At 36.4% G+C, this 16873-nt stretch overlaps 1 protein-coding gene across 1 annotated transcript in view; it reads right to left on the bottom strand.

The window, feature by feature from the left end:
• Nucleotides 1-3652: 3652 nt before the first annotated feature.
• Nucleotides 3653-16873, bottom strand: part of NR1D2 (nuclear receptor subfamily 1 group D member 2) — a 29043-nt gene continuing 15822 nt past the window's right edge. The window contains exons 6-8 of the mRNA XM_028099215.2: nt 15416-15601; nt 13229-13439; nt 3653-7102 (exon numbers count right to left, since the gene is read on the bottom strand). Of these exons, the coding sequence (XP_027955016.1) occupies nt 6906-7102; nt 13229-13439; nt 15416-15601 (594 nt within the window). The 3' untranslated portion in view covers nt 3653-6905. The remainder of the gene's footprint in view (nt 7103-13228; nt 13440-15415; nt 15602-16873) is intronic.

Genomic DNA, 16873 nt, shown 5'->3' with positions numbered 1-16873 from the left:
TACTGGAAATCAGTAGTATTTGAAGGTTGCGGTCATCACAGTCAACGGTCCGAGCAGTACCCCGTTGAGAAAGGCCTAAATCGGGAACTGCCTCCTCACTTCAACCGCAACATGCCTGTGAGAGACCAAGCCATACAGACTGACCCAGGGAGAGCCTCTCCAGGGCCCTGCGCTCACTTCCCCTAGCCCCTAGGAAACTCTTTCTCTTCTTTATATCATTTCCTAAGGAAAGACAATTACCTCATGTCTGTAGAGGACATCACCGCTGAGTTTTTAAATACATCTCATTTAGTCTTGCAATCACTCTAAGTAGTTTATACTTCTTACAGATAAGAGAAAAAGTTAAGGGTTGGAGGGTAACATTAAACTCGTATTAGGGTATTGAATCCTGACTAAAGAGCTTCCTCTTACCTATCTCCAAACAATCCCATAAACATGAGCTCTACACATGTATAGATCAAAGTAGACTTCCTAAAACCACTCTGCCAAGGAGACCCCAAGCCCAGTGCTCCTCTATTATGCGGAAGTTGAGAGTAAACTCTTGGCCCAAACATCTGGGGTTTATAGTCCAACTCTCCTGTTCAGTAGCTGTCTGACCTTGAGCCAATTACTTACACTCTCTGAGCCTTGGTTTCCTTTATCTAGAAAACAGAATTATTTCTTGGGGTTAATAGTGGCATGCTGGTAAACATTTACCTCTCTGGGGGGAAAAATACCTTATGAATGTGTATGTATTTATGTTTACTGAAAGGATATATAGCACACAATTTATGTATTTATAAGAAATATCTTTACTATAAATCCAGTATAACCAATTTTCACAGAATGCATTCCTTTTTTTTTGCTGAAGTCACAACTAACAAGTACAGTTCTGACATGAATGTTGCTATTTTAAGTATATTAATAGAACAAAAATGAAACAAAATTTATGTCTGAACTTGATTTGTTCACCAAAGATGTGAGCAACTTCTTTGCTGAATCAGGTAATGGTTTTCAAATACTGGACTATTTCATCAATTTTCTATTTGCAATGGCTATAGGCATGACACACTTTTAATTTGTATTATTAACACTTTCTCCACGTTCTTAAATCTAGACAACCAACAAAATAAATCAAGCCCTGATTCATAGCATTTGCAGCTTTGCATAGTATAAATAATCCTACCACAGCCAATTTTGAGCTACCAATGTGCTGTCACTTAGGGAGTTGAGAAGAGATGTGCAGGAACACCATTATAAAGTATTGCCTCCATATCCATAAAGGTACTGAGCCTCAAAAGCATAACAGTAAAATGTAAGATAATTAGGAAGTGAGGAGTTTTGAGTAGTATCTTCTCAAATATAATTCAATTGTAAGCTTATATAATTTAATTTTTAATAATGGCTGTTTCTAACAACCAGCTCCATAAATTCCTGGCAATTTAACAGTGAGACCTCAAGAGACCTTATAAGCTGGCTCCAGCACACCATGGCTAGAACAGCATCTGCTGGCAACTACTACTTAAGATGCTGTGATTGGTGGCCATGTTTCATGTGCAAACAACTACCCCAACAGTGTCTGGATCAGTGCCCTGCATTTTCAAGGAAACTCATTTTGCATTTGGATTAAAAAAAAAATTGAGGCATACATGTATGTTCAATAAATGTATAATGAATAACTAAACCATCAGTTTATTCCTCCAAAGTCCTGCTAGATAAAACAGCTTAGAAAGAGAGCAGCCTAACTGTAGGGAGCAAGATGATGATCAAGAGAGAATGAAAGGGGCGCGTGGGTGGCTCAGTCGTAAGCATCTGCCTTCGGCTCAGGTCATGATCCCAGGGTCCTGGGATCAAGCCCCGCATCAGGCTCCCTGGTCCGCGGGACGCCTGCTTCTCACTCTCCCCTTCCCCCTGCTTGTGTTCCCTCTCTCGCTGTGTCTCTCACTGTTGGATAAATAAAATCTTTAAAATAAAAAAAAAAGGAATAATACAATCCTAAAAAAAAAAAAGAGAGAATGAAAGTGTAGGTGCTTTCCACTTTGGAAGCTACCCTACTTACATGTAACTGCAGAACCTGAACAGGAAATGAGATCGCTGTTGGGGGGGGGGGAGATCAAAATTTACAAGCAAAGCAACGAAGTAATGGGGGAGCGGAGGGAACTGCTAGGGTTACGGATAAGGAGAATTCAGAGAAAAATGAAACCGTAGAAAAGAAAAAACACAGAACTTACAGACTTTTCAGAAGATCATTTCAATTCTGTGGTTACCAGTAGGAAAACAGAGAAAGAAAATTTGAAAACATCGTTTTCATCCTAGGTATTTGAGTCTTCTTTGAAACATTGGTCTCACCCTCTTTAGTAATTTATATCAAAATGCTGATTTTGCGACCATCTTTACATTCTTAGGACTGTGCCCCATAGAAAGCAATTTTTTTTTTAAAGAGTTCATTTGACAGAGAGAGACACAGGGAGAGAGGAAACACAAGCAGGGGAGAGGGAGAAGCAGGCTCCCCGCAGAGCAGGGAGCCCAACGTGGGGCTCAATCCCAGGACTCCAGGATCATGACCTGAGCCAAAGGCAGACGCTTAACAACTGAGCCACCCAGCCACCCCAGAACTTTTGACATTGCGAAGAGCAACTCTGATGTGACTACTAGAACACAGGCCATAGTTGTTGCTAAACCTTTAGACAAGACCAAGAATTAAGAAAAGCAAATGTGACAAATTTTAACAGGCCCAAGTGTGAAACTAAAACCAGATCCATGAATTGGCTGTCTTCACTCATTCACTCACATGCAGCACTTTAAAAATTCAAAAGGAATTTAATCTATTTTGTTTTTCATCAACCACACATTTATTTAGAGCTCGCTTATTACACTTGGCTATGCAAGTATAGTGCAAAAATGGGGCAAAATACAAATCTGTACAATAATCCAGAGTATGATCAATATCCTGATCAACATCCAAAGTGGGTTAACGTTTTTTCTCCTGAAAGCATACCTTCCAAGGAGCCCCAAGAAGTGCTCAACACAGAAAAAAAAGGGGGGCGCTACTTGGCAGAGGAAGTTTGGAAAAGACTGCATCCCACTAAGCCCTTCCTAAAAGAACTCACGAAACACACTTGCTCATTAGAGAATGGGACTTACATAAAGACATCTCAGTAATCTTGTTAACCCAGCATTTCCAAGTTTATTCAATCAAGGAGACCAATCCTCCCACCTAACATCTATTATCCTCCTCAGAATAGTGGGTATTACTGGTCTAGGAAAAACAACTGTAATGAATGCAGATTTAAGTAACTGCCTCAACATTGCCAGCATGGCTACAACCCCTAGGAAAGGGGAAAGGAGGTGGTGGTCTTGCTGAGGCATCTTATCCCATTCACAGCCAAAGCTGAGTCTTGGCTAGATCAAGCACCCCCTTCTCTCACTAACCCCTTCTAAGAATGATTGCCTTACCAGATACAGCAAACCACTATTCAGCTATCATTACAGAAAACCCAACAACCCTTGCTGGACTCGCTGAACAAATTAAAATCCAAAGAGCCCTGCATATATACGTTCCACCATGCTGAATCAGAGATTTAGGTTAAGATGTACTGCTATGCTCAGGGGAAAGCAGTAAGTTAAATTAGAGTCTTACAAAAAACACCGAGATCGATACCAAAAACCACACTTGGTTAGAAATAATATTTATTATCCCCTCCCCCCATGTACAGATTACTTTTCAGAAACATGAAGATATTATATCCATGTCCTCATCAATAACAGTTTGTAGAAAATAAACTTAATTCATATCTTGACAATATATTTCTATCATTTTTTTAAACAATAGCCATTTTATTTTTCCACGTTAGTTCAAGAATAGCTTCAAGTTTTATGTTTTGAATCAAATCAAGACAATCTTTGTTTATAGGCAATTTCCTGATAGAGCCCATCCCCCAACCCCTAAAAAAAATTCTATATCCTAAGTGATAAACTCTTCTTGTACATTCAGCAAACTTTATATTGGAAAAGAAAAAGAATAATTGAGATAGGTACTTACTCTCGTGCACAGTAATAAATCTAGCTGAGCTTCTACACCTTGCTTTGCAATGATGTTTACATAAAATAAATCATTTCTTATCAAGTTACAATGGTAATTTCTTGAAATGTAAATACAAAAGCTATACACTTAATCCACTGAAATTGCTTTCTAATTTTTTTAATCTGTAATTAAACCATCGCCCTAAGGAAAAGCTTCAACTCAAGAAGATGTTTCCCCTTTCCCTCAGCTATTTCTAAAGCTTGAATCCTCTCTCAGATCATGTGAAGAGATACATTAAAAGCACAGAAAAAAAATGTTTTAGCTTGCTAACATAATGCCCTTAAGTTTGCTGACATAATGCCCATATTTTAATTTAAAATGTAAAATCAGAGTTAAAGCATCACTTAATTCATACAGTACATTATCAATTATTCAACAGTGTCCCACCGACCCAGAAGTTTTCCAAACTGGTTGTCTTCTCCACGTTTAGTAAGTTTATACCCAATGACTCAATCAAAGAATGTGCTTATAATAGGCTGCTGGTTTAATTTTAGTAGTTTTAATATTGGGCTATTTTCAAATATAGAGATGCTACAAGTGGCCCATGAACTATTATTTTTGTTTCCCATTACCTACAGGAAGAATTTGTTCAAATAAAATCTTACAAGACAAAATGCGAACCTACATACCTATATATAGATGTATACATGTATATATTGAACCTAACTAAAGTTTTATAAGCAATACTAACGTAGTTCTGGTTACACATTCCTAAAGACAGTAATTGTTTTAAAGATAACATGTTATAAAGAGGCTTATGCAAAAGGTAAAAATTAAGAATAAACATGATCTTTGAGGTTTTCAGGATTACTTCAAAAAGCCGTTTCTATCCCCCATAGAAGAAAACTATGCATTTATCTTAAGGAAAAAAATTATAAAAAGATAATGCTATCATGTAAAGAATTCACAAAAACTATACCGTATATCCCATAAAAGTCTTACCTATGTACGGTAAATCACAATTATGGTTTATACTGTATGACAGACATCACCATCACCTTTCCTCTTTAATAATGAGAGGATTTAACTTATTTTTTTGACTTACTTAACAAGTGCCACAGAAATTCAAGTCCCAGTAGCAACAAGTTAAACAAGATTACAAAATAAGGCATTCTGCTCACATGTCATTAAAGTAACAGGCTGAGTATAGTAAAGCGGGCTCTTTCCACTCTTAAAGTTTTATATAATCCAAAAATTATACAGAAGGCAATCTTTTCAAAAAAATTCCAATTAATTGCTATTTTTCAGGGAAACAGAAAAACATACATAAAATCCTCAACTTTGGCTACTTCTCCCACTGCCATAAACAGGCTGATCTTCTCTGTTTAATAAAGCCCAATATTAGAAATGTGGATGAAATGTCTCTGTACCACTTCTAAGCCTGTAGGTCTCACACACTAAATGATTTTTCAAATTACAGAGTAAATCTAATTTGACAAAATCCCTGTAGTGTTATTTAGGAAAAAAAAGAGTGGACTCAAAACACACTTGAACACAAATGCATACATACATACACTCTCTCTCTCTCTCTCTCTCTCTCACACACACTCACACACACACACACACACACACACACGAACCCCACGCAGGACCAACACATTAAACAGTTTTCTTAAAACATTGATTGGTTCTCCAAAAAGAATCAAAATATTTATCAAGCTGCAGCATGTATATAAGGGGCAGCAATGTAACCTATTTTAGTACAAGGTAAGAATCTGAATGAACTTTTAAACTAGTACCTTGAACCAAAGATTTAACCAAAGATGAACTCTAAAATACGTATTTTTTGAAATTTGGACTCAACTGCCTGTTGTACTTTTACATTAAGTGCTGCTTAAATAAAAATAGAGCATAAGTTCAATAATCTACTGTCTAAACATTTAAAGCAATGGTTATGTCATCAACAGGTAAAATGCACCTAATTTGAGTCTTTGACACCACTTGTTTTAAATTTATTGTATGATAAAGTTCTTCACAGTTTAAAATATTGTGAAGAAATGTGTTTATGTAACTATATTCACATAGATATTATGTACACATACTATGTATTTGATGTACCCATAAATTTTGAATATGTGTGTGCCAGGAGGATACCCCACACATATGCAGGAACCCTGAATAATAGGTTGGTGTGAACTGTGAAATGATTTCTCAGAAATACTTAGAAATAAGGGAAGATTATTATGAATAATTATAATAACAAAAAATTTACCTTATTTACATAGTGCCTATCTCCCAAGAGGTAAATATGCTTTATAGACATTTTTTAGTATCTGTGAGGTGGGGCATTAAGTACACTATCAATTTTCATTTTCCACAACCAACTAACCTGCCCAGGATCATACACTTTAACAAGCGGCCGAACAAAATACAGACATGAAGATGGCCTAACTTGCAATGTCTCCAATTACCAGATCAAATGGTCTTGTGGTGAAATCAAGTCTTCCTCATACAACAGAATTTCTACCACAAAGGATTACTTTTTAAGTCCTCATATATTTGTGATTGTGCGCTATATTTATACCACAGGGAGATCAAAATGATTTTTGGTTTTGGCAGATGAAAAAGTCTAACATTCAGTGTGACTATAATTCAGTGTAACTTCTCCAGTTTAAGTGCGACACAGCTGATTGGTCTATAGGGGAAATGCGATCAATGTCTAACCATGGCTGAAGAAACCTCAATCCAAACAGCTACTGTATGATTACAGAGATAGCCTACAATCTTGTATTGTCTTAAAGGTCTTTTCTATCTCCACATATGGTATACACATATAAATAAGCATTTTAGCACAAAAGGTACAGTTAGCATGAATCAGTTCATGTTTAAATAAACAAAGGCCTTAGGGGTGAACTTTAAAGGCCAAGAGCTCCTCAGAGTGCATGTTGTTTAAAGATCGAAGATCTGGCAACTTTAGAAGAAGTTTTGTAAAAATAGAGGCCTCGTTTGGATGGTTTTTCATTATTAAGGTCCTTAGTGCACGGATGAGAGTTTCCTGCAAAGCCTCCACAGAGTTGACGTTTTCTATTCCAGATCGATCTAATAGAGAGTAAAGAATAGACAGACATGAACAAGAGGACGTTATTAACATTAAATATAAAGAGAAAATATGAAATATAAATATAATTCTTGCTCATCAATGAATCCAAAACAAGGTTTTATACATTGGAATAAAGGCAAAAGATAGTTGACAACATTTTTTAAATCCCAATGGCAAATTTCTGTATCTGTTATATTATAAAGAGATATCACACAGTACACTTGATAAATCAAAATTCTTTAGTATTTTGTTTGCAAAACTAGAGGTTCTGATTTTTAAAATTAGATGCCATCTGCTAATTTCAACTGCTCCTGACAAAATAAAATGAAATTTACAAATATATTTTTTCTTCATATGGAATACATCCACATTTTTGTATGTTTTTGTATGTTACCATGTATGGCAGGCAATCTCTAAAATGGCGACCTCATCCTGGTATCCACAACCCTTGTGTATCCCCCTTTTCCCTTGAGTGGGCTAGACTTACTGGCTCACTACTGATGAATAAAATATTAGATTACAAAAAAAAATGGCTTCCATATCCAGCACACTCTGTGCACTTCCTCTGAGAAAAGCCAGATGCCAGATGCCATGATGCGAGCTGCCTATGAGGTGGCCCATATGCTAAGGAAATGATGGTGGTCTCAAGCCAACAGCCAGCAAAGAACTGAGGCACTCAGTCCAACATCTTGCAAGGAAATAACTCCTGCCACAACCACATGAATAAGCCTAGAAGCAGATCCTTCCTTAGCTGAGCCTTCATAGTCGACCACAGCCCTGCTCACAGTTTGACTACAATCTCCCAAGAAACCTTGAGCCAGAGGCACCCATCTAAGTCATACCCATATTCCTATCCTAAGAAACTGTGAGATAATAAATGTTCACGTTTTTAAGCCAGTAAGTTTTAAGGTAATTTGTTATGCATTAATAGATAACTAATATACTATGCAACTTTATTACCTAGTTATATTAACCTGCATTCACTTCCATTTAACATACTGTGTTTATTAAGCTTGTCATACAAAGTGTTAATAAACTAGTAATGTAGTATAAGCCAGCATTAAAGGAAAGTATCTTAAAATTAATGCTGTTTGCCCATGGACTTTTTTTTTTTTCAACCACCAAGGGCTATTTCTTCCCTTTACAACAGGAGGCAGTAGAGCACAAGAAATACTCAATGGCTCCCAGTATAAGGAGCTGTAATTAATAAGAAAGATACTGTGAAGGAAGCAAAAATCTCTGGCCATTTACTCCCTTTTTATTCATTATTCACAAGGATATTTAGGCTCTGCATTGTAACTGGTAGTTAAAAAGGCCACTTGCAATGCAAACACTAAAATTTCATAGTAAAGGGAAAAGTTTAATTCTAAATGCAGAAAAAAAATGATAAAAACAGGTTTATCTTACATTTAATAAAATGTGGATTATTATTCAACTATGTGCTAATTATTATAGAAAAACACAATTTGAATGTTGACTATTGGTATGGGGGGGGTCATATGCTTTCAGACAAAATTGTTACATGGACAAAAGACCTCTTAACATTTGACTGTGGTCATACAATCATAAGGGCCATATAAAACTATTTCAATAAGCCTTCAATAATATTTCCAAGAGTCTCCCTTGCTTTTAATATTCAAGTAATTGTTTTCCTCAACATCCTTGCCATTTATTAATTCCCTTACCAAAATACTTACTGAATGTATATGGCTACATATGTGATAGGTGCTAGGGACTTAGCAGTCAACATAACAAACCAAAATTCCTTCCCTGAGAGAGCTCTTCTAGAAGAAAAAAATGCCTGGTTTGAATCATATCATCAGTAATTTACAATACCAACAACAGGGAAAAGAATGACAGTAAGCCCTACAAACAAAATAATCTAGATAGGCAGAGAAGGATACTTGAGTTGGAACTAGTATTTTGAGTCTTTCAGTGAATACTGTGTTGGAAAGACCTATGCTGCCTCTATACAACTCACAACTTCAGGAAAATGGATTCTTACACCTAAAAATGTAAATTTTTCTAAAATCGCAATTTCTAAAACCATGATTTCATGATTTCAAGGCCAAATAACCTACCTACAAATCTAGCTGATCATAAACAATAATCCTCTAGAAATTATAATAGAATGTACAGACTGAAATGAAAATTAATCTTCTAAATGGTATATTAAATGCTACACTTACTTTATAGTTTATAATATAGTTTAATTCATGATATACCTGTCCTCTGCTTTCTTAAGCTTAGAGTTCTTCATCCCTCACCACCAAATCTCACCAAATCTCCTATGAACATACACAAGATGGAAGTCAAATTCCTTCCACAAAACCTCTATGAGGACAAGTAAAATCCATATCCAGATGAACTTTGTTCTCACACCTATATGCCCATCCCTAATCTTCAACCACAAGTGACTGCTGCCATTTCACACAACCTAAAGAAGAATTTACCTTCCAGGTATTGTTCCCTTTTTCTCCCTGGTATCAAGTCTTCTAACCTCACAGGCAAACATCATGTTTGAGATTCTACCTTAGCAGCTACAGCTATTCTGTTAACAAGCAGTATAGCAGAAAGGCTTTGAAGCTAGACTAACAAGAGTTCAAATGCATGCTCAGACAATTTTTTAAAATGCACGATCTTGAGCATATTAATCCTTCTGTTCCTCAAATTTCTAGCCTGTATTTGAGAATAACATATCCTAGCTCACATCAGAGGTCTGTTGTAAGGATAAAATTATATAATGAGATCTAGAAACTAACTAGCACTTTTTCTGATAACAACCAAAACAAAACCCAGATGGTAACTGTAGATTCCAAGAAAAACAAAAAACTATTTTAAATATAAAGCAAATATAATGGTTGCTTAATTTTAAGCAATTAATAGAGAATATAAATAATCCATTTGTTATCTGATACTTGGAACATTCTCCCTTGGGAGGCACAGGTTTAGGGCAAGATTTATATTGCCTTGGGGCGCCTAGATGGCTCAGTCAGGCATCTGACTTCAGCTCAGGTCATGATCTCGGGGTCCTGGGATCGACCCCACATTGTCACGTTGTCAGGTTCCTCACTCAGCAGGAAGTCTGCTTGTCCCCCTCACTCTTCCTCTGCCCCCCCTTCCACTGCGCATGCTGTCTTTCTCTCTCAAATAAAATTTTTAAAAAAATTTATATTACCTTGTCTACCATTTCAACCCCACTGTGTGAACACTGTACTATTTACATAATCCTAATACTGTAAATGAATATTTTTTACTTTTCAATATTTAGAATCTGATAAAGCATGGAAACTAATCACACCTATAGAACATAATGTATTTTCATTCTTGACAATGTAAAAGAAATGGTATAGCAAAAGAAGCCAGGATATGGAAGAAGGAGGGTACTGTCTTCCTGTCTAAGGAGAAGATTCAACCTAAACTATCTGAGAGATTATGTAAAAATGAAGAGTCAAAGAATGTGAGCATATTACAATTTTATATAAAACAAAGCAACATAAAAACTTTTAAAAAGAAGATACTTTTGTCAGTTATACGTACTCAGTAAAAAGAGGTATAAACACAGTATTTAGAAGTGGGTGGGCAACTCTCAGAACAATTAAGAAGATGGTTAGAATTCCAGTTCTCTGAAGAGTAGGCTGGGAGAAGGAAGGAGAGACTTTTATCCTCCTCTTTAATTTCTGAATATTATTTTCCTGAATAGATACTGTTTTAAAAATAACAATAGTCCTTTTTAGGTGGTAAAGATTTAAGTTTGACATGAACACTATCATATGTTTAAGTGAAAGCAACATACTATTTTAAAATGCATGAAATTGTGCATGTGTTATGTGTTGCTTGTATACCTTCATATAGGCAGACAGAACAAAAATAAGAATGCATTATACTCTTCTATAATCAATCTTTTCCACTTGGTATGTCAAATACTTTTTATGTACCATAAGTCAATAAGCAGATAAATGGTACATGGATGGACAGGCGAACAGATAGAGACCCCCTAATGTTGACAGTGATCTTTTTTGGTAGCAATATTATCATCTTTATGTTCATCTTAGTATTTTCTACTTTTGCAAAAAACCCATATTCTTATGATCAGTAAACAAGGCTTTTTTCAAAAGGAGATTAAAACAAAATAAAATTATGTTCGCTTGGTAGAAAATATAAATAAATAGCATATCTCCTGGTACAGAGCTCCCCCTTATCCCCTGCCACCGTTTCTTCCTTTTCACCATCTCTGAGACAGTCCCTCCTGCTTCACCTCCTCTACCACACCTATCTCAGGAGAGTTCACTCCACTGCCTCCTACCTGAGGTTATTTCAACAGCCTCTCAACCTGACTCTCCAGCTCTAATGACTCACTTGTCTAATCCACCCAAGATAAACATGCAGAAATTCTAATGTCAGACCATCACTTTGTTCGTGCCTCATCATTCCCCTACACTGACTTTCCACTGCCCCATATTTCAGTCAAAACTCTGCTTAGTTCTCCTCGAAGTCACTCCGGAACCTGGTGCCCTTTAACTCATAAGTCTGTCCCTTTCCACCTTGATGTACACTTTGCGTTTTAGCCACCTGCCCCTACCCTACCTCATGCTCTCCCAAGTTGCTCCATCACTGTTTTAATAGGAAAATCTACTAACCCATCCTTCAAATTCCAGCTCTACTTCCATCTTCCCCACAAAGCTTTCTCAGGTAATTTCCTTCCTAGAACCCCTACTTCCTCAGTCAGAACCACATGGTTTAATACCATAAAGCTTTTTGTGTTAGTTCTGTCTCTCCAAATAAAACATAAATGCTTGGAGAACAAGCTTGTGTCTTAATGCTTGTTCTGTCTCCCCCCTCACACATAATGAGCAGATAAAGAAATTAACAAGTATAGATTACCTTTAGTTTCACAATAATAGATTAATCTGATATCAACTCAAAAACCATTAATGATTACTTATCAAGAGAATGCAAAATGGTAGGTAAAGTGCAAGAGGCATTAATGACAAGGTTACTAAGAAAATAGCTATCCCTTATTAACCTGTTAACTCTCATACGATTCTGTATAAGTACGTTTTTAGTTACCTAGGTAGAGCTGATCAGAACAGGTAGCCAAATTATGCTTCCAAATGACGTAAGTCTTTATTTATACCACTGATGTACAGGCCCTTTAAGATATACAAAGAACTTACTCTCCTTAGGAGTTACTGATTTACAGTTTAGCCACATAAGCGGGGGTTATAACTTATATTTTATAATCCCCACAGTACCTGGTACAATGGCTTTTACACAGTAGGAAGCAAACAGGAAACAAAGTAAGTCATATCAAAATACTGTTAAATTCTCAACAAATGTATTAAAATAAAGTTAGTGATACCTAAAAACGGCTGGTACTTATTTATATATCCCCAGGAAAGTCGCTGTGTATCAATTTCCCATTTGCTACTATCTTAATAGCTATTATCTAAATTGAAATACGTTGGTCAGAAATAGCTATAATACAAATGCAAGGTGGCAGGGAAATTGGAAAACATCATCAATGACTCATATAAATAAACATTAAATTAAAGGACTCAAACATCTTTGTCACTCATTCAAACAGTAACTAAGTACCTATTCTGTGCCAGACCCCAGGTTGGCTCACATGGTACAATCCCTTCCTTCCACAGGATGAGGAAACCGAGACCCAAAAGAACAGAATTATTTATGCAAGTCACACAGAAAATTCAGTGGCAAAGCTGGGTAAAAGCCTACTCGTAATTCACCAATTTTTGGAACAAACCACACTAATATATCTTGATAATTTTAACATTTTCAAGTAATACACATTTTAATTAAAACTTAAATTTGTATCAGAACCACCTAATGTTCCAAAAATTAAATCCACAAAAATAACAATTTAGACTTGTAAAAATTATGAGCAAAAGTTAAAGACTAAGACTTGTGGTCAATGTGAGGCCTAGATTTAAACATCATTTTATTACTATACAGAATAGTATAGTAAGTAACAGATTCACACAGTCCAGCATCTGCTTAAGGCCCTCTCGCCTTATAAATAGCTTGCTGGAATGTAGTTCCACCTTCTCCCCACTTGATAACTGTATTCTGGGTGCAGCACAATTTTGAACCAGCCTACTTACCTGCAGATACCAGGACAACAGCTGTAAACAAACTCATCTCTTCATCACTAAGTTGGAGGGCATTTAGCTTCTCACTAAATTCAAACATAGAGTTTAGCAGATCCCCTGCTCCCATCGAGTGTAAATCATCGACACTGTATTTCTTTCCACTTAAAAAGGTGACCGTACGCTCCTTTGCGTCAAACAACGATGCAAACCGTACCATTAAAACCTGGAAGGAAAAAAAAAAAGACTTAAATGTATTTGAAGGAGTTCAGTACTAAGACAAAAATCAGTATTCAAGTAAGTTAAGAAACATCCTACATATAAAAGAAAGTTGTAAAAGAAAAACCAAGTTTATTTTTACCCAGAACCATTTCCTTAAGGCAAATTCTCTACCAAAGTAATAAATATCCCAAGAACATCAAAAAAATTCCAGCCACCAGTGGCAAAATACTTGAGTCCTATGATACTCTGAAACTATTAATAAAGATTCTGAAATGCAAATATAAAATTAAAGCAGGCAATAATGCCAAGAAATCTGAAACTGAGCCTTGGCCAAAGGCATTAAAGAAACTCTTTAAGCTACCAAGTATACCACATGGACTCTAAACCATAAGTAAAAAGAGCAGTATTTCAATGCAACAACACTTGGAGACATCAAAACACCAAATGCAGCCAAGGCAAATGCAGCAGATAAACTCTAATTAGACTATTTTAAGAAACTATAACCCAAAGAGACAATACACAAAGAAAACTATTACAGGAGAAGTGTTCCAGACACCAAGTTGTATTTCAAATCCAAACCAAATCAGTCAACTGCTTATCTACGGCACTCCCTCCCCTAGAGTAAATGGCAACACCTATGTCACATACTTCTTTCATAACCAGAGGAATACTGAACAAACACCTCCCCTTTGCAATATTCCCAAAGACTTGTTTTATTCAAGACAATCCAAAAGAGAGTGAGCCTTCTATGAAGATGGCACTAACTAGAACACAGCAATCCCAAGACAAATCACAAGGTGGAAAGAACACAAGTGCTAGAGTCTGGGATTTGTGTTATGGTCCTCTGTCAGAAATTTATTGGTAATCCCAGAAAAATCTCCTCACCCCTCTGGATCACAATTACTTAACCTCAAAAAATGGATGAATTGAACTTGATCACTGACACCCCTCTAAGATTTAGAGTTTAAATCTTACCTCTAATGTTTTCCTTTACATTGAAAATCCTAACCTAACAGTTTTACCTTTAAATTATACCATAGGTATTTTATTTATAAATATGGCTCCTTCTCCATTCTGGTCCAAGTGCCCCCGAAAACAGAGCATAAAGCAAAAGTTTGTGCAGAATGTGCAGTACCATATGTGAGAACAGGTTTGAGGAAAAAGGAAATGAGACTGGGAAGGGATGACAGCAAATACCAGAGGATGTATTACTGAGCTAGCCACCACTCCGTATTCATTAACAGAGCTCAGTCTGTGGGACCAGCAGGGAAAAGTGAAAATATATCCCGATTCCCGTCCCCCACTGATCAAAGATGTGGCCCACTAGACACCAACTTCCACCCACCACCCTGCATTTCAGAATAATGTTTAAGTGAGCTCTGAGCAAGTCCTGAGGCTCCTCACACTTCAGCAGCACCAGGGAAGCCCTGGGGAAGATAGGTGGGAGGCACCTAACACAGCACAGACAGAGGCATTCTGTGTCCTACTCAGGTTGGCAACAGTAGCTGCCCCATGTCCAGGCAGAATGCATCACAGTAAGAGAAGCCAGAGGAAAAAAAGTAGCAAGGATTCTGGATGAGGTGAAGCCAAGAGAGTCTAAAGTAGCACGTAAGACATGTCTCACATAACCCCGAAATATTCTACAATCTCCTTAAAGAGAAAAACTACGTTCTATTTACCCTTTGTACTCTGTACTGAAACACCAGGCTAGGCTTTCAGACTCTGCCTGCGGTCCTCACCTGAAAATAATACTAGAACCTGGAGGAAGTCTGTATGCTGAGAACAGAGAGCAGTTGTATTTCAAGTCCTAAGAATCTCTGGATTTATCTCATTTCTTCCCAAGATTCTGAGATGGTTATTCTTTTGTTGGTAATTTCAGCCTCTGGACTATAAATACTTCTTTAGAAAAGAATGAAATGGTACATGAAAATAAAATACTACACACACCCTGCATCGATATTCTAGATAAATAAAACCTACCTCAAAAGTCCCAGCCTTCAAAAGGTTGACCTGGTCATGCTGAGAGAGATCTCTGAATCCAGGAATACGTTTTGCAAATTCCACCACTTCTTTCACTGCTGGGGTGAAGCTCATTGAAAATTCTTCCCAGATTTCATGCCCAGATTTATGAGGATCCACATATGGAGACTTACTCATTGGACAAACCTAACATGCACAAAACAGAAAAACTCTTAAATTGTGAGAGATGGTAAAGAAACTTCAAAAGTGGCATCTCGATCATTGGAAACCCCAATGTAAAAATAACTCTCAGACACAGGTAAAATCTACTAATAGTAACACCTTCTCTTCTTGCTACTTGCCTTATGTTAGAAAGCCTCATGGCAACCTAGTCTGAACAGCAATTAAGGCATCATAAAAGAGGTAGGCTAAGCTATTTCAAAAACCTGTTGCACGGGTTTACAAGTTTTGTTTTGTTGTTTTCAACACTGCTGCCACCTTATGCTGGTTTTAAGATTTTCAAATTCATACATACTTCATTGTCAATCCTATATTCATTAGTTGTGGCAGATATTATAGTTATTATTTCTTAGATAAGGAAATGAGATTCTAAGAAGTTTATCTAAATACAGCTAGAAGTCGCAGGCCTAGAACTCAATATTTAGTTAATATTTCAAAACTCACTTTTTTCCAAATGGCACGATTACAGTATTATAATTTCAAAGGAGGATAGTGAGATGCCTCACTTTTTTAAAAAGGTCATTAACCATTTATTTCATTAACAGTGGTGTGACTACTGGCCTCCACTTGTTTAACTAGGAAACAATGATGGGAGATACAAGGGGCACCTTTTACATAAGGACTGGTGAGGAAAAACCAGGAAGCCAAAGAAGGTATAAGAACACTAAAAAGATTATGAACATTCACTGTATATTCTATTAATAAAATCGCCTTTAAATTTTCACTAAATCCATAGGAGATCCAGGAATGGGATGATTCTATAACCATGAAGAATACCACAAAATTAGAACCTAAATGCTTAGATTTTTTTTCCCTCTTTAAGGCAGCCACCAAGTCTAATAAATATAAATAAGGTCACCTTTCAGACCCATGGAATCAAATCCTTGCAAGTGACAAAAAAAAATAAACAAAAGAATTGGGGTAGAGTCAGCTATTTTGAAAATGAAAAAAGAAGACTTTAATTACCTGACTGTAGAAAATACCAAGCACTATCAAAGGACCTCATGGTTTATACTGGAAATGGTGTAGTACTGCTGTTTCTGATGAAATTTTGGCTGAACATAAACACTGTACTTTCATGTAGACTGTTGTATTTGATAAAAAAAAAAAAAACTTGAATAACATTAACTCATCTCATAAGATGAAGTCTGAGAAAATCCTTAGAAACTAGCATATTAAATTAAAATAGTCCTAAATTCTCAAACAGTAAAACATCTATCCATGTTCTATATTCAAAGA

This window comes from Eumetopias jubatus, unplaced genomic scaffold (genome assembly GCF_037043125.1).
Source record: "Eumetopias jubatus isolate StellerSeaLion01/CBP00866 unplaced genomic scaffold, mEumJub1_p1.0 scaffold_1, whole genome shotgun sequence".
Taxonomy (NCBI): Eukaryota; Metazoa; Chordata; class Mammalia; order Carnivora; family Otariidae; genus Eumetopias; species Eumetopias jubatus.
Note: the sequence above shows the minus strand (reverse complement) of the source record. Positions and strands in the feature narration are given on the sequence as shown.